Here is a 24441-nt window from a genome sequence, read left to right as displayed (position 1 = left end):
CCTCCTCTCTCTCTTCCATCTCCCTTTCTCCTCCCTCCTCTTCCTTCTCTCATTTTTTCTCATCCTCTGTCTTCTCCTCTTCCTCTTTCTCCTCAAATCCCACCTGTTTCTTCCTCCCCCTCCTCTTTCACCTCCTTCACCTCCTCTCCTCCCTCCTTCTCTCGTCCTCCTACCTCATCTCTCTCTATCACCTGAAACACTCTCCTCCGCCTCTCTCTCTCTCTTTCTCAAATCCAATCCTCGTCTCTTTCTCTCGCTCCTCTTTGCTTCTAAACTAAAATGAAAATATATGTGAAATGTTTTTAGTTTTCGTCTTTTTGTTCATGTGCAGGAAGAAAAAACAGAATGAGTTTTGGACGGAGAAATTCTGGTTATTTTTTGGTGCAGTAAAACCTGTCAGCAGCATCACTGTTTGCACAACTCATGTTGAGAAAAGTTGGGAGAAAACTTCCTGCTTGGGATTATTTTAGTGAAATGATCTGAAGTCTACTGAGCCCAGGAGTGGCCATCAGGAGAAAAATAATTTATGTCGTGGATTTACTGTAACGTGCACGATATGCAACTCGAGCTCTCGATTTCCTCTTTTCGTGCACAAATTACCAAAACGTGCCTCAAAATAGTGACATCATGCTCTGATATATAATCCATGCGCTCTTCAGGAGCTTATAAAGAGTCAGTCACATATTGGTGATCATGTTTAAATGTGGCCTGTCCTGGGTGTGTTGCAGCACCTGACTGTGTTTACATGGCCTGAAGGTTAAGTGGATAAATATGTTGTAATATTTGGGGGATTTGCCTATTCAGTGTAAACAGACAATGGATATTAACATACCAAATCCTTACTAGGCCTATCTGCAATACCTAAAAGGTTCCTTTTAAGTTGCATTTTTTCCTAAACTGAACAGTTTAACCAAATTGAGGGAATTGTATCTTGTACGCACGAATGAACTAAAACGTGACGCACGTTACAGTAAATCGTGGACTCAATATAAGTTTCTTTCTCTCCCAATAGCCACTCCCGGGCTCTGTAGAAGTCAGATCGCTGTTGGCAGCACGAAACCTGGAGGCCCAACTTTGAGTTAGTTGAGGATGTTTTGAAAAATTAATTTATCATTCATTGTTTGTATTACACAATACCTGTTGGAAGCATATACAACATATACAACATACCTGTTCTGGACTTCTATCATTAAACCTCTTCCACCCAGCCAGGCGCCGGTGGCTCCATCATTACAAACTCATGTAGCACGACCAAACTTTGTTCAAAACCACAGAACTTTATTTTAAATTCTAGTCCAGATCCAGAGGTTTCCAAAGACACCAAACATGTCAGGCTGGATTACAGGGAAATGTGCAGAAAATGATGCACAAGAAATCTGGATTTTTTCCATTTGATGTGATGGTGCAGCCATAAAACAAACTGGCATCTTGGGTTTGAATATTTCAATTAAGCATTGGAATGAGCAGATACAGAATATGTTGTTAAGTATGGAAAAACATGTTTTTTTCTAACTCTGAAGCTAGTTAAAGGGATTTTTTTAAGGAGAAATCGGGGTGCAAGGGATTCAAAAAACACCAGCCCAAGAAATACTAAAACTAGAGCTGAAACTAAATAAAAACTAAACTAAAACTACCAAACCCACACTGAAAACAAACTAAAACTAAACTGAAATTGAAATAAAAATTGAAAACCGTATATAAAAATCAAAAATCAAAGAACGTTGTCACTTCTCGATAGGAGTTTGGCTCTCAGAAATTAATAGATGTGAAACTCCTGGAGAAAATGACATATATTTTAAAGAAGAAATATGACTGCTATATGAAAATTTGCCAGCTTTACATCGACTACACTGAAACCTTGGCTTGGTCAACAATGGAAAGGTCTAATACAGATATGATGAAGAGATTCTGTCCGAATTATCTCTCATGAAACTGGTCTAAATGTCTCTACCTTGTATTTTTTCATGTTTGCTTATAAGATTGTATGTTCTTTATTCCGGAAAATTAAAAATATAACAAAACAAAACAGAGTGATAATAACCCTGTCCTCCTCTCTGTCTCCCAGGTGTCCGTCGTCTCCCGGACATGGACGCTCGCTCGGGCGCCAGCGTCCACTACACCCTGCTGATCGCCTGCGTGCTGGTGGCCTTCTTCCTGGGCGCCATCCTGTCCGGCTTCCTGGTGTCGTGTTACTGCAGCCGCAGCGCCGCCCAGCGGGCGCGGCGGCTGGGGAAGGACCCCGAGGCCTCGCTGCCCCACGCCCTGTCGCTGCGCTCCCTGGCCAAGCTCAACGGGCTGCTGGACGGACAGGCCAAGGTGGGTGGGTGGGGGGGACAGGTGGGCGGGACAGGTGGGCGGGGCGGCGGGCGGGTGAGGGGCTGCGTCATTATATATACATATTGATTTAAAGAGGAACTAAACCCCAAACCCAAATCTGTGTAAAGCCTGACATCTAAAAGTAAAAAGCATGCTACTTAATCGGCTATCTGCTATTGGCTGATCTTTAGCGCCAGGTGATGTCACCAACTGTTGCGCTCTACAGAAGGTGACATCATCACCTGGCACCACTTACACCACTACAGCTTTGAATTGCTGCTCTCTTCTTTACTGGGAGTAACTCGTAACATTTAGACAAGAGTTTGTTTCAGAATATTTACTTTCAAAAACAGCGGAGACGAACAAAAAATAGCAAATATCTCCCAACGTGACAAAAGCTGGAAAACAAAAATGCCCGTCACCTTGGAGTTGTCCTTTAAGTAGACAGATAGAAATCATAGAAACAGCAGACATCACCGTACATTACCATACATGCCCACTGTTCCCCTTCACATACACATTCACATGTCCAGAGTCAAATACAATACGAAGTTAATGGAATAAATCCTCTATTAAAACTCTGTTGGAACTACTGTGGATATAGATCTTTTTCTAGAAATATAGATAGATAAGAATAGATAGATAAGAACTTCAAATTGTTACAGCAGCAAGACACTTAAGACAGAACAAAGCACAAACCAGGTGCATAATTAGGAGAATATATAATAAAGAATAAATACCAATGCAAGAATAAATGTATGTACTATAACATATACAGATACAACAAAATATGCGACCAAACACCATGAACTCAGGCTCATTTGATCATTTTACATAATAATTCATTCTCCTTATGTGCGGCAAATGTTAATAAAATTAGTATTCAATCGAAAAACACCCACATTTACCGCTTCCCTATATCTCCCCCGTAGCAGATAAACCACGTTTACCGACCTGTTATCAGACTGAAGTGAGGAGAGCAGCTGAACCGACTGAATTCAGAGCAGCAGAGTTAATATTCCTCCCTCTGCTCACCCAGGGGGGCAGAATAATAAGTTAATAGCCTGTTCCTCTTTTGTTCATTCCTTACCGTCGACTTTTTAATTATGAAGTCCCTGTCGGAGTATCCTTGAGTAAGATACTGAACCCCTACCTGCTGCTGGGGGGGGGGGGGCTGACCTCTGACCCCTCTAGTGTGATGTATGTTCCTCAGAGGGATTTGTGAATAAACGAATACCTTATCACCCTTTAACTACTCTGAAACATACCGTATTTCCTCTAATAGTGGCCGGTAGTCAATTAAAAGCCGGGTCTCCGATAATGTTCGGGGCCGTGGTCGACACGAACAAATAAAGGCCGGCCCCAAATACAGGCCGGGGAAAAAAACAAAGGAAAAAACAACGGTGGATACCGGTAAACTCCTGGTGCCTGTTATATAATGTAACTGTAGTTTGTAGTAATGTACGAGTGCCACAAGATGGCGGTATGCCACGAGACGGCTCGGCCGGCGGAAGTCTCTGGAGCGTGCCGTCGTCGATTACCGTAATTATCGGTAATGCGTCGCAGTAACAAAAAAACGGCTACCTAACAAACCCCAACAGAAGCAGATCAGAAAACAAGGAGGCTTCGTACTAAAATATGAGCAAATATACTTATCAAACAGAGGGAATTAGAAATAAAGGCCTGTCTCTAATATAAACCTGCTTCCGATAAAGGCCTGGTGCCCTCTGCAGCTGAGGGAAATAAAGGCCCAGGCCAATATTAGAGGAAATATGGTATGTGTTGTACTTTATTCTACTAGGTGACAGAGCTGAACAATTAATTGAACAAAACATCAAAATCACAATATGAACTTCTGCAATTTCCAAATCGCATGCAGAGGCTGCAATTAATTGCAGAGTTAATATGAGAGAGTTTGGTCCAAACTGGATTTGTTAGAGCTGCAGCTAATCTTTGGTCCACCAATCAAAACCTTTCATCAGACTCAAACTCAGTAAATCCTGCTCACTGACACTGATTTAAAAAATGTATGACAAGAAAAACTTGTGGTGATATGAATCGCAGTTTAAATCGCAATTGCAATATTGATATCGATTTTTTTGTCAGAATCTTTCAGCCCTACTAGGTGAACCAATGAAGAAGAGCTTTCTCACCTTCCTCACTGCCATGGTCATTTTCCACAATGTGAATAAGAATGAGAAATCTTGTCACCCTGTGTTCGTGTTTTGTATTCATTCCTCCATCCTCTTCTCTTTCATCCTGAATTCATCTTCCTTGAACAGAGGGAGAGTGAAACTATCCTCCTTCCACAGCTGCCCTTGAGCAAGGCACTTAAAGCTGCACTATAGGCAAGCTTTGTTATGTACTAACCCGCCAGTCTTATCAGTCTAAATCACAAAGTGGGGCTGCAGCAGAGAAGAGCGTCCCATCCTCACTAATTAAGACGCCGTAGATTCACCCGGTTTGCCCCCAAATTTAATTATGGGGCGATTATCACATCCAAGAAGTCGATACTTGTGTCCTTGTGGAGAACAAACTTCCTGAGTTGTCTTGGAGAGAACGAACTTCTTAAGAACGTGAGCACAGAGAAGCGTCTTTACACTCTGAGGTGAACACACAGGCGTTTATTTCCCAGCTGCTTCTCTCTTCTTCGTCTCTGACTGGAGTTTTGTTTGGATGTGATGTGTCGTACTCGCAATAAACCTTGGGGCTTCCCATTAGTTCTCATCAGTCAAGTCACCATCTGATGAATCCTCAGTTCCCACGTAAACTTCCCGGTCTTTATGTCCTTCATCCTCGGTGTCTTTTGTTTTGGAATTGCACTTCAGCCATTAAATATTACCTCAAACGCGTCATGGAAGAAACAAGAATGCATTCTGAGAAAAAACCTTAATGTCTGGTAAGCGTACTCATGGGAAATCTTCTCGGCGCACAGGAATTGACAAATCAAAGAGTAAAATGCGAAACTTGCTCTAACACTGGACTCAACTGGACTCACCAACAATGGCTGAACCTGAAATTTAGTTTAATCACATCACGTTACAGGATTTCTGGGTTTTGAGGTCTTAAAAATGAAAACAGTTACCTCTCGGTGCCATTAGGGGGCGCCAACGTGCAAAGTTGCCGAATGCAGCTTTATGCCACATAATGCCACATATCCGAAGAAGCATAAGAATGCGATGACATTTCGTTGCTACAACATGGAAGCATTCATGTTTTTAACTCGTTGGAACGGCCACATCCAAGATGGCGATCATACGGTCCATTGTTGTGGCGTTTCTTGGTATCGTAAGTTATTTTACGATCAAATGATCCATTTATTTTAAGGAGCAAATGGACCGCTGATATCGGTGGATTTGCTGGCCTGTTTGCCGCCTGTGTCGACAAACTTTTACAATTCGGACACCAAATGGGAGAAATTGGATCCTGTAAAAAAAAACCTCAAACGGGCGTCCAGGTGACTCAGTGGTCTCAGGAGCGTACCATGTGACCACGACGTCCTGGACTCGAATCCTCTGGCCCAGGACTTTTGTCTCTCTCTTTCCCAATGTTTCCTGTCTCTCTCCACTTTCACCTCTCAAATAAAAGCAAAAATGCCCCCCCCAAAAAAATCTTTAAAAAATAAAATTAAATCTCAAATGTCCAGTTTGAAATTAGCACTAGAAGTCTATGTTTTTTTTTCCTAGCCAGCAGCTCATATTTACGGTAATTCCAATATGATGTGAACGCCGCATTAACCCCAAACTGCTCCACTCAAGCTGCTCAGTGGCCAACAGTCAACAACAGGATTTACTTTTGTATTCATTCCTCTTCTCCTTCCTTTACCGTGCCTTTCCCCAGGAGGACAAGCTAGACGTGTCCACCCCGAAGATGTACAGCTCCTTCATCCCGAACGGCAGGGGGGAGCCGCACCTCCACACCCCCGCCCACCAGGGTCTCCCGCTGGGCGACCCCGACCTCAGCCTCTCCCAGGTAGGACAGTGCATCGTGGGCAGCAGCTTGGTTTGGTTTAGCTGGCGATGAATTAGTGTTGTTACATTTGACCTGCTTTGAGTTTAAATTTAAATATTTTTCTAGCAAAATGAGGACTTCACTATCAGTTCTTTTGCTAGAAATTATCCCAATTAGAAAATGTATAAGAATGACTGTTCTTATCATAGGTTTCAGTCTCTCCCTATAGTGTAGGCGCTTCTACAATTTAGTGTTAAATCAACAACAACAAATATCTTTTCATAGGGGTCTCTAGGACTAAATCTGATCCAGTGAGCATCCGTAGTTTAATGTTTGTCTATAGAGTGGCGAAGTCTGATTTTGTACGCTGTAAAATTAACATTATCGCTATTTGGTGTGGAGTTCAAAATCCCTGTGGAAAATATGACTGATTTGCAAGAAATGGCAAAACAAATATAATATATAATATATATAAAGATATATGAACAATAGTCCTAACTATAATAACTGTTCAATGCAGCGCTACGAAAATGAGAGGTAGGAGAGGGACAAGAGTCGCTCATCAGTGCTATTGTAGCTCGCTTTCCCCAATGATTAGTATTTTGCTATTGATTAAATTGATATTAAAATTCACAAAGGTAATGGTTGCATTTAACCCCTGGAACAAAACGTGGTTTATCTTGTGGGTGTCTGTTCAACATAGTCTTTATTTTTGGCATTTTTCGAAAAAGACCATATTTTCCATGGGGACAACATCATTTAGTACACCAAATGGCATACTAAATGATGCAAAATAATGACTTCTGCTATTTGGGTGTCTGCAATCTCGGAACCCATCGTCTATCTGTCTGACGATGATTAGACTCTGGGGGCGACGGCCAATATTTTCCGGTGTAGCCAGCGGACATCCGGGCCAAGACTTCCTCTTCCTCTTCTTGTTTACAGTCCGATTAGCAACTTGAGACGCAAGAATGGAGTTGGAGTTGAGAGACGACGTCTACAACCGGATTGTTTCACAAGTTTTTTTAGGTCCAGATGACATTTCGGCTCTATAAACAGATATCTGCATATGAGACGTCGTCTCTCAACTCCGACTCCATTCTTGCGTCTCAAGTTGCTAATCGGACTGTAAACAATGACCGGCATACGGAAGAGGAAGACTTGGCCCGGATGTCCGCTGGCTACACCGGAAACCCCGAAATATTGGCCGTCGCCCCCAGAGTCTAAAAGTCGTCAGACCGATAGACGATGGGTTCCGAGGGTATCTGTGACTTGACAATGTGTGAAACCCCGGTTCTAACCTGTCTACAGTCTCTCTCTCAGGGCGACGGAGAGCTGTCAGGTCTGCCGACTCCTGACTCGACCCCGGAGCTGCCCATCAAGAACATGAAGGCCTTCAGGAGCCATCAGTACGAGAAGAACCAGAACTGCAACAACGCCAAGGACAACGCCCCCAAGTGTGGGCCGAGCGGCTCTGCCTCCACGTCGGGTTTTATGGCCGTCGTGGGGAACTCTCTGACCCAGCAGGTCTTCCCGTTCGCTCATCACCACGGTAACAGTCTGAGCAACGGAGCGGCCCACGGAGCGGGAGCCTCCTGTTCCTCGCTGCACCTCCCAGAGGAGAGGAAGATCGGAAACGACGAGCGAGCGGCAGGAGGAGGAGAAAGAGGAGGAGGAGGAGGAGGAGGAGTCCCACATCACCACCACTCCCAGCAGTCCCTCCCCCAGACGGTGGTGGACGTTTCCGCGCTGGACGAGCTGCTCAAACACATCCATGAGGTCAGCGCCTCGGGGAACGGAGGCATCAAGGTCCTCACCTCCACCTCCTCCTCCTCCCTCTTCCCCGGATCTTCCGCTTCCTCTTCCGGCGGGCATCATCATCATCATCATCACCACCACAGCCAGACTCGTCCCCACCACTACAACCACAGCCATCACCACAGCAACCACCACAACAACAACAACAGCAGCAGCAGCAGCAGCGGCGGCGGCGGTCACCATCACCACCAGCAGCCCCAGATCCCAGAGATGGAGTCCGCTCCGTATTACAGCACCTCCACGCTGCCCAGAGACGGCCTGCCCAAACGCCTGGACGTCCCGCCTCAGAACTCCACCTGCTCCTCCACAGCCTCCTCCTCCTCCAACAACCCCACCTCCTCCACCTCCATCACCTCCCCCTCCTCCTCGACTCCGCTCCAGCAGCAGGTGATACCAGAGAGACCCGGCGCCGTCGTGGGCGCAGGAGGAAGCGGCGTCACGGTAACGCGCCACCACTCCCAGCGCCACTCCCTCATCAAGATGGGCAGCGGCGGCGGCGGGGGGGCCGTGCCGCGGCACCACAGCTTCAACCACCGGGGGGCGCCGCCTGCTCACTTCCTGGCCAGGATGAACACCAACAGCAGCAGCAACGGCCCGGCGGGGGGCGGCGGGGCGGCGGGCGGGGGCGACGGCGCCGGCGGCGAGGCCCACCGGCCGTCGATCGCCAGCGCCTGCCTGACCCGGCAGCACAGCTACAGCGAGCCGCCGCACGTCCAGCGGTCGGCCATCGTCCGGCGAACGGCCTCGCTCAAACCCCAGGTCCCCCCCAAACCGCTGTTCCTCCCGAACACGGCGGCGTCGCCGGTAGCGCAGGCGGGGAAGTACAACTACTGAGACTCCGGGAGGGGGGGGGGGGGCGCCGCTGAGCCGGGACCGCTCCAACATGGCTGCTACTGAGCTCGCTAGTAACCACAGAGTAAATCACTGCGACGCGCCTGCGGGGCTTCTGAGAAATGAGTTAGAGCATTGATGGGAGACACAAAGAGACTTGAACTGAGCGCTGTTGTCCCATCGCTCTTCATCACGACCCTTCAGTTGTGGTTATTTTCTGCGGCTGAGCGTGAGACGGGCCGGGGCGGAGGAGGGACGGGTGAACGGACCGGACGCACGCCGTCTCCTCCGCGAGTCACGAACCGCCGCGTCGCCGCCGCTTCTCTCACAAAGGGAGAGCTTTGAAAAAGACACAAACAGACATACTGTGGGGGATCGACACGCCGAATAAACAAATCTCTGACTCATTTCTTTGGGCAGTCGGGACCACTTGTGGCAACTTTCCCTCGCAAAACAGACTGTGGATCAGATCCGCCAGTGTGTGTGTGTGTGTGTGTGAGGATCGTTCCAAAAGCAGGGCAAGAGATGTTAATGATTCAGGGGGTCCCTAGGCTCGAGTTGGCCCGAAAAATTCTTGATTAATGCAGTTTTCTTATGGGTCTTTTGATCTTACTTAACGTCCCTGGTTGTCGCACCTTGGCACGGGGCCCAGAATCCGTTGCAAAGCCCCAGCTAAGACTCAAAAGCAGGACACAGGACTGCTGCGAACCCGCCTGTCCTGAACTTAATCTAAGAGACCGCTTGGAGTGGTGGACGATTCTCCGTGTCTTCGATACTGAGTCCAAGCACCTGGATGATAGCGAACACACACACGCAGACATACACACACGTACACAAAGCACGTCACGCCCGTAACGCCTGGACGGACCGTTCCTTAGAGTCGCGATCGCTCCGAATTGTCCCTCCGAATCCGGTCGGGACGGCGGGGTGGAAATCGGAAAACGACAGAAAGAAAGGTCCGCGCTACCTACCGTGTGACGGAACCCAGACAGAGTCAAAAATACAAAAAGAAATAAAAAACTGTTGTGAGGTTTTTGTTTTGGCGCCCGGCTCGTCTTATCACTGCGGCCAGGAGGTAGACGAGCTGGAGAGAAAGTCATACAGCAGACAGACTGCCAACAACAGAGAGAGAAGAAGAAGAAGAAGAAGAAGAAGAAGAGAGAACGTTCTTGCGCCTCACGAACTGCGGGATCAAATCTACCTGTCAAAACCAGGGAGGACCACAGATCTAGATCACATAGAGCGGGCAGTTCCTGTTGTACCAGGGTAATACGGCTATTAAGAGAGAATGCTAGCGAGTCGCAGTCCTAGTTCTGTGATCATAGCGGCCATTTTGTGACAGTACGGCTGCGTCGGCGTCCGTTTTGCCAGGTCTGACGCGGCGTTCCCTCTTTTCCCGCTCCACCTTTGCGCTCTTTTACCTACACAAGCCTGATGAATGTTCTTTTTATACCATATTGGTATCCAAACAGCAAAGCGTTGATGACCAGAGTACTGAACGAGTAGAAGCTCAGCAGTACTTTGAAAGTACTTTGACGTCAACAGCTTACAGTAGTACAGGTGACTGCCAAAATAAAAGGAACAGTGAACGAGGGAGTAGATGTAAAACTTTTATTTACCCGAGGAAGATTGTCTGAGCTTATAAACTCCTTTTTCTTTTCACCTCCAACGTCACATTCATTCAGTTCTGCACATTTTGGATCCTCCTGTCGGCTACTGGGAGGTTTTGCAGGAGATGTTGCAATGCAGATGGTCTAAAAATATGCCGTTTTGATTTTGATAGGAATCTGCTGTTTCCTCTCACTTCCCCGAGTGTGTCGAAGGTGAAACGGCTGACTCAGACGCTTTCGTTTGTTGGCGTTTCTTCTGTTTTGGCAGTCGACCTGTAGATGACGAAAGACGAACCAAACAACTGCAGTGGGAGTTGTGGGAGGACGAGAAGGAGGTTTCACGACCAGCTCCAGTCAAATGTTCCTGTTTTCTTGAGTTTAAATTTGGGCTGTAATACACATGCAACATTTTGAGGCAACGGAGACGAGCAATATCGCCAGCGACAGCAATAAAGGATTGACAACTGGGACAAAAATCCCTGTAAATAAAACAGTGAAAGGTGTGATGAGGAAGTCTGTTTTCAGTCGTATTGGTTGGCAAGAATTGACCGTCTGCTGCCTCAGTGTGTTGCCTGGTCACATGACTCCTGTGCAGGTTTGGAAAGTCTGGAAAAGTCTGGAAAACGAATGTGATCATTTGCAGATGTTGGAAAAAAAGTCTGGAAAAATATGGAAAACTGTTCTATCCTGATACTCACAGCTTCACCTTTTATGTAGACTCACTTTCATTTCACATATTATAATTATTGTTATGAGTGATATTAAGATAAGGAGTAATATGTCCAAGTTGACAGCCTCTATAAATCATGTTGAACACTGACCAAAATCTTCAAATCCAGTCAAGAGATTAAGGTTTACGAAAAGCCTGGTGTATTGAAATAGGAAAATGTGGAGGAACCCGAATGTTTTCTGACCAATGGGCTTGAGAGAAACAACAGAAAAAGCAAGGAGAGGCCACAGTAACCAGCCAGCGTCAGTTACTAAATCAACTTTTTTTATCTGCCGAAAAGCCATTTATTATATGTTAAACTCTGTTCTTTATTAATAGAGGAAATATAGTGGATCTCAGTGTAATCACAGCAAGTAACGAGCGCTTTGGCTCCGTTCACACTGCAGGCTTTCACGCTCACTTCTGAACTGCTGCTCACTTCCGATTTTTTTTGGATGACTGTTCATATCTACTGTAGGATGTAACTCATATATCCCATAATAATCTGAACTGACAGCTAAAGTCGTCCCGTCTGTTTTTGTTCCAACCGCTTCTGACTGAATCGAGGCGTCCGGTCGTCTCGTTTGTCTCGTTCTCCTCCGTGCCGACGCGGCTCAGGTCAGTGATGTCACATTTACTCGTTGTCATGGCAACACTGACGGAATCTGATCGGAGCGCTCGGAACACAAGTCGCATGTAGGTCGCAGCTCGTATCCGTGCGGCGCAGATGGGAGTTGAAACAATGCGATTTTTGCTGTTCGCACTGATTGGAAAACATCAGATCGGAGTCACATGAGAGGGGGAAAAAAAAAAATCTGAATTGGGGAAAAACGTTTTTGCTGCAGTGTGAACGGAGCCTTTGTCAGGAGGCCACGCCGGCCGCTGTCACCGCTCCACCAGCCGGCTCGATGCTTGACAGCAGAACAGAAGCTGCAGGTGAAGGCTGCTGCTGCCAGAGCGGCCGGTAAACCAGACAAACGGCCGGTGGCTGGTGGTAATTTCCCACCCTGAGTGCGAACGCTTATCTGACTCGCTCAGTATGCCGACCGCACGCTCCTGGCACAGATTAAGCAATAACTAGCCCACGGTGACGCTGCAGCAGAGTGTTAGTGAAGGATCCGGACGGGCGAGGAGGCTCTGCACCAAATGATGCAACTTTGAGTCCGACGGCATCAGCCGGACGAGGGGAAACTGTAACAGCAGCGGGTGGTAATCTGAAATGTGCTGTGGAGTCGTGCCTGTCAGCCACTATCTAACCACAACTACTGATCGGTTTGTTCAGATCTAACAGAGGCGAGGCGGACGGACGGCAAAGCAGCGGTTTTCTCTTGATTTTTTTGCTTCGAGTAAAGCGGGATTCGAGCCAGAAAGAGGTTACATCAGACTCTTTCATCTCCAACACAGATCTCCCCTCTGACTAGAATTGTTTGATAGTTATCAAGCGTAAACGTTGCTCTGGTCACTGGAAAGAGGCTGCCCATGAATCAAAGGCTAAATTAAAAGGCAATGTTCACATGAGAACAGAAAATCTGACTTTTAACTCTGCGCCGCAGATCTGATAGTTTCCCGACTAAGTGGGAAGAAACCGGATTAGAAAAAAGATAAAAAGGGTTATAAAGCAGACTTTCTGATCTTTTTGTGGCATTTAAGTCCGTCCATAAAGCATCTCAGAGACAGAGAGTTGATCTTGTCAGTAGTTTTGTCTCTTTCATACTGAACAGGCTAAAAATATGGAGCACCGCCTGGTTTCTAAGTAGCTAAAATGATCAGTAATGGCGGGTTTAAAATGGAATATCAGGTCTGTATGTTTCACCCTGCAGAAGTCGTCTTTCATTACTGGTTTTGCATGGAAATATGGTCCATATAGAGGTAAAAATCACACAATTTACACAAACGGAAAGAAAGGGAAAGAAAGAGAAGAAGACAGCAGGAGTCTCCATTTAAAATCAGTAGGAACTGGCAAAATCACATCCACGAGTATTGTAACTTAAAGGAATAACAAGCCGCTGTTTGTTTCTGAGACGCTCGAGTCCTTAACGGTTCCCTAAACGTATATGACATGTTTTTCACTGGGTGCTACTATATACGGGACACTGCAGATAAATAAACTGAAGCTGTCAGATCACTCACTCATTTTATAAGGGGTTTTGTATGAGGATGCACTTGTAACCTTGAAGATAAATTTGTTTATTCCTTTAGTGGTTCTCGGTCCCAAGCCTCTAGATGTATTCCTCCAGCAGCGGGCGGAGGGGAGCTGGGATATTATTCACAGACTCACAGCGCCACCCTGTGGACCAGACCATAATGAAAATGTAACAATGTCAAAGCTATTATGTTTACCTTACTGCTATTAATTAACAATGTGGATGATGGTGTAAATAAAGGCTACTGTGGAATATTACTCAGCTGCTTCTTCTTTGCGTGGACTTTGTTTTGAAGTTGTGTGACAAACAGAAAAGATCTGCATCACCTGGAGAAACTCTGCACAGGACGATGGTCAAGTATGTTTTAGTTATTGATACTGTGTAAAATTATTTTAAATCCATGTTCACAGATTACATGCGGAAACATAACATCAACAAATAAAGAGAAAATGGCATGCAGGAGCTTTTCTTATGTTGTTAGTTTTGACAGAACGTTAAGAAATGTTGTGTTTTCTTCAAGGACAAGTTAAGTAGAAAAAACAGGATCATTTATATTCTGCTGTTACAGGCAACTGATTAAGTATAAATCCCTACTGGGCTGTAGAAAATTTATCTTTTCATTCAATTTTTGCAGTTTTGTTCAGTTTAATCAAAGAGCCTGAATGAGTTTTTCATTACTCCTGAGACAAAGAAGACGTCCTGCGGGACCACTTTTCATTTTCTGACAGTCGAGCTGAAATACTTTTGTTTAGTTGTGTTTTGCAGTGATAAAGGTTTTTACAACGTTTACCTGGTGAGGCTTAAAGCATCAGATCAGACAGTCCAGTAACATGTAATTCATAAGAGTTTGCAGCCATGAAGCTTTTATACTACCAGTCAACAGTCTGGACACCTGACTGAATGTTCTGTGATTCATTCATAGAAATATATCATAATTTATTAGTTGATTTATAATTTGTATTAATAATCTAAATCTGCAAAGTAACTAAAGCTGTCAAATAAATGTAATGGAGTAAAAAGTACAATATTTCCCTCTGAAATGTAGTGGAGTAGAAGTATAAAGTAGCATGAAATGGAAATACTCAAGTAAAGTACAAGTACCTCTAAATTGTACTTGAGTAAATGCACTTAGTTACATTTCACCACTGTACACAACCTTCTTGGAGTCGTGGCCTTGACAACTGACTTGAGTTTGAAAAGAAGTAAATCAGCATCCAGAACAAAGACTGATAAAGAGCAAATGAAAAAAGTTTGGATTTTATGAGTACTTTAGGTCCAAGTCCACTTTGAAATCCAGCAACCAGAGGAGAGACTGAAAAGTTCTCATAGAACAAAGTGTAGAGGAAGTAAGACTCAGCGGCTCAATGTGCTGAGACGCTACATGAGGAGGGAGAGGTTTTGGGTTTGAGTCTCAAAAGTTTGAAGCACATTTTGAAAGCAAACAGCCAAAGGAAAAACTGAAAAATTCTCAGAGAGACAATTGAGCAGCGAAGGAAGAAAGCTTGAAAAACTCTCTGACAACAAGTTCAAATCAGTGTGATACACAGATACACAACTGACTTTGTTTTTAACCAGTGGTGGAAAGTAACTACATTTACTCAAGTACTGTACATAAGTACAATTTTGAGATACTTGTACTTTACTTGAGTATTTCCATTTTATGCTACTTTATACTTCCACTCCACTACATTTCAGAGGGAAATATTGTACTTTCTACTCCACTACATTTATTTCAGAATCAGAATCAGAATCAGAATCAGGTTTATTGCCAAGTAAGTTTTCACAGTACAAGGAATTTGCCTTGGTATGAAGGTTTGACAGCTTTAGTTACTTTTCAGATGGAGATTTGACACAATGGATAATATAACAAGCTTTTAAAATACAACACATTGTTAAAGATGAAACCAGTGGTTTCCAACCTTTTTGGCTTTTGACGTCTTACAAAAAGCAGTGTGTAGTCGGGTCACATTTCAGATGTCTATGAGTTGTTAACAGCTCCACCAAATAGTGATTTTTCCCTCTAAACCTCACATGGTTTCATTTCAATAAATGTTCAAATGATCCAATATTTCAGCAAAAGTCCAAAAACTGAAAACAGATTTGTGTATCAGAACTTTGTTTTTTCTTCTTTCCTCTCCCATTAATCATCTCACGACCCCTCAGATTTATCTGGTGACCCTTTGGAGGGGCCCGACCCCTAGGTTGGGAACCACTGGACTAAACTAGCTAACTGTATATAAAGTAGTTCAAACTAGCTCCACCTCCAGCAGCTACAACAGCAACATGCTGCTTACACACTGATGCTTCAGTATTAATAATCTAATGATGTCATATATAATAAAATATCAGTCAGAGGGACCAAACCACTACTTTTACTTTAATACTTTAACTACATTTTGCTGCTAATACTTATGTACTTTTACTTAAGTAGGATTTTTCATGCAGGACTTTTACTTGTAATGGAGTATTTTTACATTGCTGTATTGGTACTTTTACTTAAGTAAAGGATCAGAGTACTTCTTCCACCACTGCTTTTAACTAAACAGAATCAGCATCCAGAGGAAAGACTGCTAATCTGTCAGAGGGCAAGAAGAGAAGAAGAGAGACTCAGCGGCTCGACTGGCTCAGCGATGATTTGAAAGTACAAAGGTTGTGGGTTCGAGTTCGGTTCACACACTCTAAATCCAAGTACGTTTTTCTGAGCCGACATCCAGAGGAAAGACTGTAAAAGGAGTAAGAGTCTGTGGCTCAACAGACTGAGCATTGCTGTAGGTTATGGGTCGATGCTCCGAGTAAATTTTGTGAGCCGACATCCAGAGCAAAGACTGAAAAGCTCTCACAGGACAAGCAGTGGAAAGAGTAAGACTTGGTGGTTCAACAGGCAGAGCGATGATATGAAACTACAGAGGTTGTGGGTTCGAGCCCCGCTGGCACTCTTTAGATCCGGGTAAATTTTGAAAGCTGACATCCAGAGGAAAGAGTGAAAAGCTCCCCGAGAACAACCTCCAGTGTGAAAGGGACCTGGTGGCAAGGTGGAGTCGTCAACTCAGACCAGGAAACTCAAATATAAATAGTGAAGTTGATCCTATGTATGAACTTCTTTCCAAAGCCTTTGCCTTTCCATCAAGGCAAATAATCTAAAATATGTCAGTTTTGATTTAACACTTTTTTGGTCGCTGCATAATTCCATTTGTGTTATTTCATAGTTTTGAGTCTTTACTATTATTCTAAAATGTGGAAAATAGTTAAAAACAAAGACAAACTTTTGACTCGTATATATTTATTTATTTATCTAGCATGTATTCAATAGCTGCTAATAATTATGTATTTCTTTGCTCTTTGGGCTCCCAGGTGACACAGCACAGGCTCTGGCAGCCATATTGGAGGACCTCAGCTCTTTGCAATATTGCAGAAAACAGCTGATTGTAACCATAAGTAATCTGATGAAGGTCTCAGAGCTCAGAGCAAATGTTTCAGGAAGTATGGAAGTATAATTCTGAAGTCTGTCTCCCTATATCCTGCATGGTGCTACATCTTAATTATCGGCAACATGAAGATACGAAGCAAATGAATTATGAGTTTTTTCAAACATTAACTGATTTGACTGATTGAGACAGCAGCTGGTCGAGAGACACACGACTGTTCAGATCTTGTCATTTCTAGGTGTCTGGCGCCCTCTTCAGGACCAAAAATGTACTTTAAAACTTGTGTGAGAGATACTGTGATGGACTGGCGACCAGCCCACCCAGTGCATGCTGGGATGTCTGGAGATTTTGGCCACGGCAGGGAGTCAAAACAAATCTGATTCCAGTTCTTGTAACTTGAACCAAACATAAATATCTGAATATGAGCATCAGTCCAGACTTCATTTTGTTCTGCTAGGCTTTCCGTCTCCTTCTACCCATAATCCCTTGTGTTTCGGGGTGGTTTCCTGCAGTTGGAGTGTCAGTTCTCTTGTTAGAGGACTGAGACTCTCGCTGCTGTTATTTGGTGCCACCAGAGGTCAAAGGTCATCGTTCTCACCTGGACAAACCGACTGAACTGAAGGAGGAAACACTGCAGAGTTCAGAAAAAAACGATCAAGATCTCTATGAACATTACTGCCACTTAATAAATTATTAAATGTATATAATTCAAGACTTTAAAATTCTTACAGAGGCAGACAGGTTGCTGTGATGCTGCGTTAACAAAATGTATAATCTAACTCTACAAACCATACCAGGTTCTTTCTGTATTCAAGGCAGAGGTAGAAGTACACAAATTCCCTACTCAAGTAAAAGTGCAAATACTCATTTAAAAATATACTCTGGTAGAAGTTGAAGTTCCGTTTCAAATCCTTTACTCAAGTCAAAGTATAAATTACATGGACTTAAATTTACTTAAAGTATAAAAGTAAAAGTCGTGTAAATCTGTATGATGGTGATGGTTTATACCATGAAAGGACTGTACTATATTCTAAGATTTACGCAAAAACATCAATGAAAAAAAAAAGAAAAAAAAAAGTAAAAGTCGTTCTCTAAAAAAGTAATTTCTAATGTTCTAAACTGGTTTTCTGTTGAGCGTTCCTCTGAATCCCAGATGAGAAAGAGTCTGCAGCTCAGATCAGGAACGTTAATTCTCTCTCTCTTGTTGCTTCTCTCTCTCTCCTGTTCCATAACTTTTGGTGTCGCTTTGCTGAACAAGCAGCCGATCACATCTGACTCTTCATCAGCTGCTTCCGGGATGGAAGCCGTCTGATGCTGAAAATATTTTTTTTTTTTTAGAAAATCAGTCGATGATTTCCCGAGAGTAACGAGTCTGTTTTGAAATTGTAATGAGTAGAAAGTATAGATTTTTCTTTTGAAATGTAGTGAGTAAAAGTAAAAAGTCTTCAGTGAAAGAAAAACTTGAGTAAAGTACAGATACTTACTGAAGTACAGTAATGAAGTATTTTTACTTGGTTACATCCCACCTCTGATTCAAGGATGCAGTAGACCAGTGGTTCTCAACGTGGGGTCCGGGGACCACCAGGGGTCCTTGAGGGGGTTCCAGAGGGTCCCCAGCAAATTTCTGAGTTGTTAAACTTCAGCATTATTTAATTTACAAGAAGTTAACACAATTAGAGAATGTAGAAGAATGACAATTTTGATCACAGTTTCTCTGTTATCTCTCTACCTGCAAAGCATATTGTCGTGGAGTTCTGGACAAAATCAAATCTGACAATAAAGACAATCTCAGATTTGGGTTCAAGAGACAAAATCTCATCAAGTGGGGGTCCATGGCCCTAATGTGGACTAAATTAGGGGTCCTTGATATGAAAAAGGTTGAGAATCACTGCAGTAGACAATCATTAAAGCAGTGAATCAGATCATCGTTAACGTCTGATCAATCAACAGATAGAGTCTCAGTAGACAGTTAGTAAGACAATGATTCAGTTTGTTCATTCAACACTGAACTGGGTTGGACCTTTCCTCACCTTTCCTCGCCGTCTCCTCTTTCTTTTCCCAGAACATCTCTTTTACACGATCGTTCAAGGGTCACCGCAGTTATCCTCTGGGTGCCGTGACCTCTGACCCTTCACCTCCCTCCTTACTACCGGTTGTTTGTAATTTTGTTGATCTAGGAACTGAGGGTTAATCTACTGTTTCTTCTGCTCATTTGAAGCCATTTGAAGCTCATTACTCTGGGTTTCAGTGGAGAGTTTTAGTGTCCCATGATGCTCTAAATGCCGTTTCAGAGGCTTTTCCACCTGATGAGAAGAAAATTCTGGGGGAAATGCTGAATAATTGTAATTTTTGGGGGCATGAAAAGTTTAAGATTTTGAATATCTGCACAAAAATAACAGCAATCAGCATCTTTGGTCCAAAAATATCAGTATACGCCTTCAGTTAACTGTATTGATGAAACCCTAATTAAAAGTGACTGCAGCTAAGGCTAATTCATTTCAAACAGCCCATTTTAAAGCAATATTCTACTCACTTAACATGGGGGGTTATTCAGCTCTTGACCGCCATGAAAACCAGAATATAATCTCCTCACCAGGATCAGATGCAGCTGGACCAGTTTGTAGGGTTCAGATTTTTTCTTGCCATTCATTTGAATGGAAACTGACATTGAATTCAGCATCAGATCCTGGAACGATCAGGGCCTCAGACTCACTCGCTGTTTTTAAATCAAATCTTAAGACTCACCTGTTCCTCTCTGCTTTCCCCTAGGGTCCAGGTTCATATGGGCTTCCCCTTTAAACTTGGGTCTCTAAATTTTTGTCTCTAATTTTATTCATCTTATCTTAACCCTTATTTTGGTTTATGCCTATAATCGCATGTTTTTTTTGTGTAAATTGACCAGTTTTAACGTTGTACTATGATTGTTTTACTCTCTGTGAAGCACCTTGAGATTTCGTTTTTTTTTTTGATTGATTGATTGTTTATTAGCCACACGACCAAGGCCGGTGGAATTTGTTTTCGGTACAGTGTATGAAACTCTGCAGCACAATACATACATGAACAACAGCAGACACTCCACATATTATCGTGAAACAATACAGCAATAGCAGAAACATATCACACACAGCCACATACATTAGGTGAATGGTATGCATGCCAGTAGTGTGTGAGGAGGAGACTAAAGGGAGGAGTTCAGAGTCCTGATATAAATAAAATTCATTATTATCATTATTAATATTATAGATCCTGCTGCTGTGATTTCCAGCTGACTGTTGGTCCGACGCTTCAGAACAGAATTTCACCAAACAGCTTTTTTATTGATAGAAGAGAACACAGCGGAGGGATACCATTCAGGAGAGACAGTTCCTGTGTGGGAGACCGGATCTACTTTTATTTTTAAACATTAATTTTAGTCTAAAACAAGAACAGAAACAGACCCAGGATGCTTTATTGTCTTACAGCAGGATCTGATGTTGAATCTGTTCACCAACGTGTTCAATGTCAGTTTTCAGGATATTTTCGTGGCCTCATGAATGGGAAGTAAAAATCCGAAGAAAAAAAAAAAAAAATGCTGATAATGGCAGTTAGAGTGTGTGGTAGCCAAGAATGATACTTCAAGATATTCTGAAGTTGTAGAAGCTTTATTTACATTTGTAATGTGTGAAACAAAATGGTGAGTTTGTGAGTTACTTTCACATGAAATGTTACTTTTGTCAAACAAATCAGCTTTCTTCAACATAGAGGATAAATATAAAATAAAACACAAATCTTGGACTGATCAGATTGCTGAGACTAACGGCCGCACGTCTGTTGTGACGGAGCTGGAGGTAAAACAGTGAGATTGTAAAACAGTATTGTGATTTTATTCATTCAATAAATACCTTTTTCACTAAACTACGTTTATTTGCAAAACATCATGAAGAACATAACTCTTATCCTGAGCCACAGAATATCTGAAAACATTTCAAAACTAAATAATATGTAATTTAAAGGGATAATCCGCAACTTTTTCATATAATGTCTGTTTTGATTGACACCAAACAGTTCATACAGTAGAGATTCAACCCATCGTCAGGTTATAGAAGCTTTACATTTGTTGTTCTGAACGGCTGTGGGCGAGCTCCTCTGTCCCGAGAAAAATCCTCTGCCGCACAGGAAGTGATGCGTTTTACGTTTCCGGTTTGTTTGGAATCAACAGAAGAAGAAGAAGAACTGGGTAGTTAGCGTGAGCAGCGATAGCCACCGTGGCTGAACAGACAGATGGTGCGTTTTCACAGGGGCTTCATTTCACCAGAGGGATCGCGCTGCTTCCCGGTATCGGACGCTTGATAGGCGAGCTTCCATATCGGTTCCTCGCTGCGCCTGATTGGACGAACGCTGTCACTCGCTGGGTCGTCTTCCCCCCCGGATTTCAAACTGGAAAAACATGGCGGCTCGTTTGCAAACTTTCTCTTATATTACGAAAATAGTTCACCGAAATGTGTTTCTGAAAACATTTGAGGCGAGAAATCAGCCGTGCAGCAGCTGAGTCTGTCTTCATTTTAGATCGACAACGGTTAGTTTAAAAGTTTGTACTCGAGTTTCGGGAGTTTCCAGAGGCGGCGAGACGCGCTGGACGCCCCTGATTTGCATAAAGTAGCCAAGACATCAACTTTATGCAAATGTGGAGCGGTCAACGTGACGCCCCCGTCTCTCGAAACGCACCCGCGGCTCTACCGGAATGCATTGCACGGCTGCTTACATAGAAAATGAATGGGAGGCGTGGAAACGCACCGAGAGAAAGAAGGAGGAAGTTCCAAGGAAAAAGAAACGGACGAATCTCTCAGAGGAAGACGAGCGTCTCCGAGACAACAAACTAGAGCGAACATCGACGTCGACTTTCAAAGATGAAAAACACACCGAGATGAGAAGTGACGATGAAGATGTGGCTCTTTTTTTTTTTTTTTGCAATTGTTTACTAGCCTCAGTCTACTCCGAGTGTCTCTATCGTTCTGTTGGGCCAGTGACGACTTTGAGTGCAAAAAACACACCAAAGCGATGAGCCGCCGATCCACAAAGTTGTCGCCAAAAAAAATCAAGAAACACAAGAATCTCCCGGGCGTCTCGATGGCGTTAAGGCACGGTGGGTTTTTTCGTTCCGCTCCCCCCCCCCCCCCCCCCCGTCTCCCGAGCGTCAAACGTCGGCGGCGCCGCGGTGCAGCACCGAGCCGAAGCCCTTCCTGCAGCCGCGGCTCCGGTGGCCTTTGTTCCCGGTGTGGATGCGGATGTGCCTCTTGTAGTTGGAGTTGTCGCTGAACCTCTTGCCGCACTCGCCGCAGCCGTACGGCTTCTCGCCCGTGTGCACCCTCAGGTGCTTCTGGAAGCCGTCGAGCCGCGTCAGCCTCTTCCCGCAGATGTCGCACCAGTACGACTTGTCGACCGTGCGTCCGCCCAGCCGGTGCAGCCGGACGTGCCGCGCCCAGTGGCCGCGCTGCGCGAACGCCTTGCCGCAGACGCCGCAGATGTACGAGCTCGCCCCCTCTCCGAGGGGGCGAGCTCGTACGTCTGCGGGGTCCGCGGGGTCCGAAGCTCCGGAAGCTTCCGCGGCCGAGGTGCCGGGCCGAGCCTCCGGCTTCCCGCTCTCCGGACGCCGGTAGTCCGGCGGCGAGGAGGGAACCCGGTCTTTATTCTGCTCGCTCCTCTCGCTCGACGTCTGGAAGAAGGTGAACTTGATGACGTCGTTGTCGTCGTCCTGGACGACGCCCCGCGGCGGCTCCACCTCCACCTCCTCCGCCTCCTCCCCCTCCTCCTCCTCCTCCTCCTCGCCCTCGCCGGCCCAGAGCTCCTCCTCTTCCTCTTTGATGTGAGGCGGCTCCGAGTCGTCCAGCTCCAGACCGGGACTCCAGTCCTGCTGCTCAGGAAGAGCTGCAAACAACATGGGAAACAGTAAGAGTCGGGATGAGGCTGCGGTTGGTCGTTTCTTTACCAGGCGACACGTCAACGTTTCTCCAGAGGTTTGAGATTAGGGCTGCAACTAACTATTATTTTCATTGTCGATTAATCTGTCGATTATTTTCTCGATTAATCGATTAGTTGTTTGGTCTATAAAATGTCAGAAAATGGTGAAAAATGTGGATCAGTGTTTCCCAAAGCCCAAGATGACGTCCTCAAATGTCTTGTTTTGTCCACAACCCAAAGATATTCAGTTTACTGTCATAGAGGAGGAAAGAAACCAGAAAATATTCACATTTAAGAAGCTGGAATCAGAGAATTTTGATGTATTTTTCTTAAAAAATTACTCAGACCGATTAATCGATTATCAAAATAGTTGGCGATTAATTTAATAGTTGACAACTAATCGATTAATCAATTAATTGTTGCAGCTCTATTTGAGATCTGCATCTATGTTAGCGCTGAGCGATACGAGATTCATATCACTACAATTCAGAGTGAGTAACTGCATTTACAACAATTTTGGGGTATTCAAATGTTTAAAAAGTAACCAAACCGCTGAGTTAGAGGCATCTAACGTTATTCTTGTCTACAGTGAGAAACGTCTGACTAGAAAATAAATTAAACTATGAAACCTATTATGAAACTCATCAGGAAGAAGCAGAGGTGAGGACTCGAGTCACAACTTTAATAGCTTGAGACTGGACTTGACTTGGGTTCTGGTGACTTGGGACTTGACTCTGACTTGTACTCTGATGACTTGAAAAGGTTTCTAAAGTCTTGACTTGAGATCTTGTGTTTGTGTAAATGACTCAGATTGAAAGTGATGAGATTTGTTCCAGCAGACGACTGAATTTAAATTCTGTTTTCTGAATTTGTATGGAATGATTGAATTTATTGAAGTTGAAACTGATTATAGAAATCAAACTCATGATGCTCTTACCAAGTTTTTATCCTATTAAAACCATATTGCATTGAAAAGTCCTAGATATTTAGTTTTCTTTAAGATATTAAATTGATACTGGACTCTTGATTTGTTCTGGCTTGACTTGCTGTTCTACATTTAGACTTGAGACTTGACATTAATGACATGGACTTGACTTGGATTTGACTTGGTAATCTACATTTAGACTTGAGACTTGTGCCAAGACTTGAAACTGATTTGGGACTTGAGTTGACTTGGTCACTCCTCTGGGAAGAAGACTAAGGTTCCTTCCTTTCAAAACCAGGAGAGCCTGAACAGTTTTGTGCCAACATCTGGGACTCAAATCATTGAAATAAGATGTGCCACACAGGTTATCACTTAGTGCTCCTTATTATATATATTTTTATAATATTATTTTTTTTCTATATTATTATGTTTTCTTTTTTCCTCCTCTTGTGTTGGTGGGCGGTTGGGGGGATGGGACGGGTACGGTGTGTGTTCTGTTTCATTATGTAAAATGTTTTTGTTCTAAGGTTTATCTGGTAATGAAATTGTTGCAGAAAATAAAAAGTACTAATCATAAAAAACATTAACTTGTATTGGTTTGTTTCCTAACTGTTGCTGGCTGCTACAGGAGTTCTCTTCCGGGAAATCCTGCAAGTCATTATCTTCTTAAGTTTCAGAAAGACATTTGTGTGAACTGTTCGTTGTGTGAAATGTCCCCAGAAACAAGGCTGCACCTGTTCCAGCAGTGTTCCTACACTAACACATTTTGGAAAAA

At 43.9% G+C, this 24441-nt stretch overlaps 1 protein-coding gene across 1 annotated transcript in view; it reads left to right on the top strand.

Moving 5' to 3' along the window:
* The window catches only part of LOC139661770 (semaphorin-6D-like), a gene marked incomplete at its 5' end in the record, with an annotated part of 63492 nt that extends 54573 nt beyond the window's left edge, over positions 1–8919 (top strand). The window contains 3 exons of the mRNA XM_071540336.1: positions 2066–2316; positions 6157–6288; positions 7579–8919. Of these exons, the coding sequence (XP_071396437.1) occupies positions 2066–2316; positions 6157–6288; positions 7579–8919 (1724 nt within the window). The remainder of the gene's footprint in view (positions 1–2065; positions 2317–6156; positions 6289–7578) is intronic.
* Positions 8920–24441: the final 15522 nt, after the last annotated feature.

Source organism: Centroberyx affinis, unplaced genomic scaffold (assembly GCF_046629955.1).
Source record: "Centroberyx affinis isolate AG114_WGS23_722 - 3 ecotype Tasmania unplaced genomic scaffold, CSIRO-AGI_Caff_v1 ptg003614l_1, whole genome shotgun sequence".
Taxonomy (NCBI): Eukaryota; Metazoa; Chordata; class Actinopteri; order Beryciformes; family Berycidae; genus Centroberyx; species Centroberyx affinis.
Note: the sequence above shows the minus strand (reverse complement) of the source record. Positions and strands in the feature narration are given on the sequence as shown.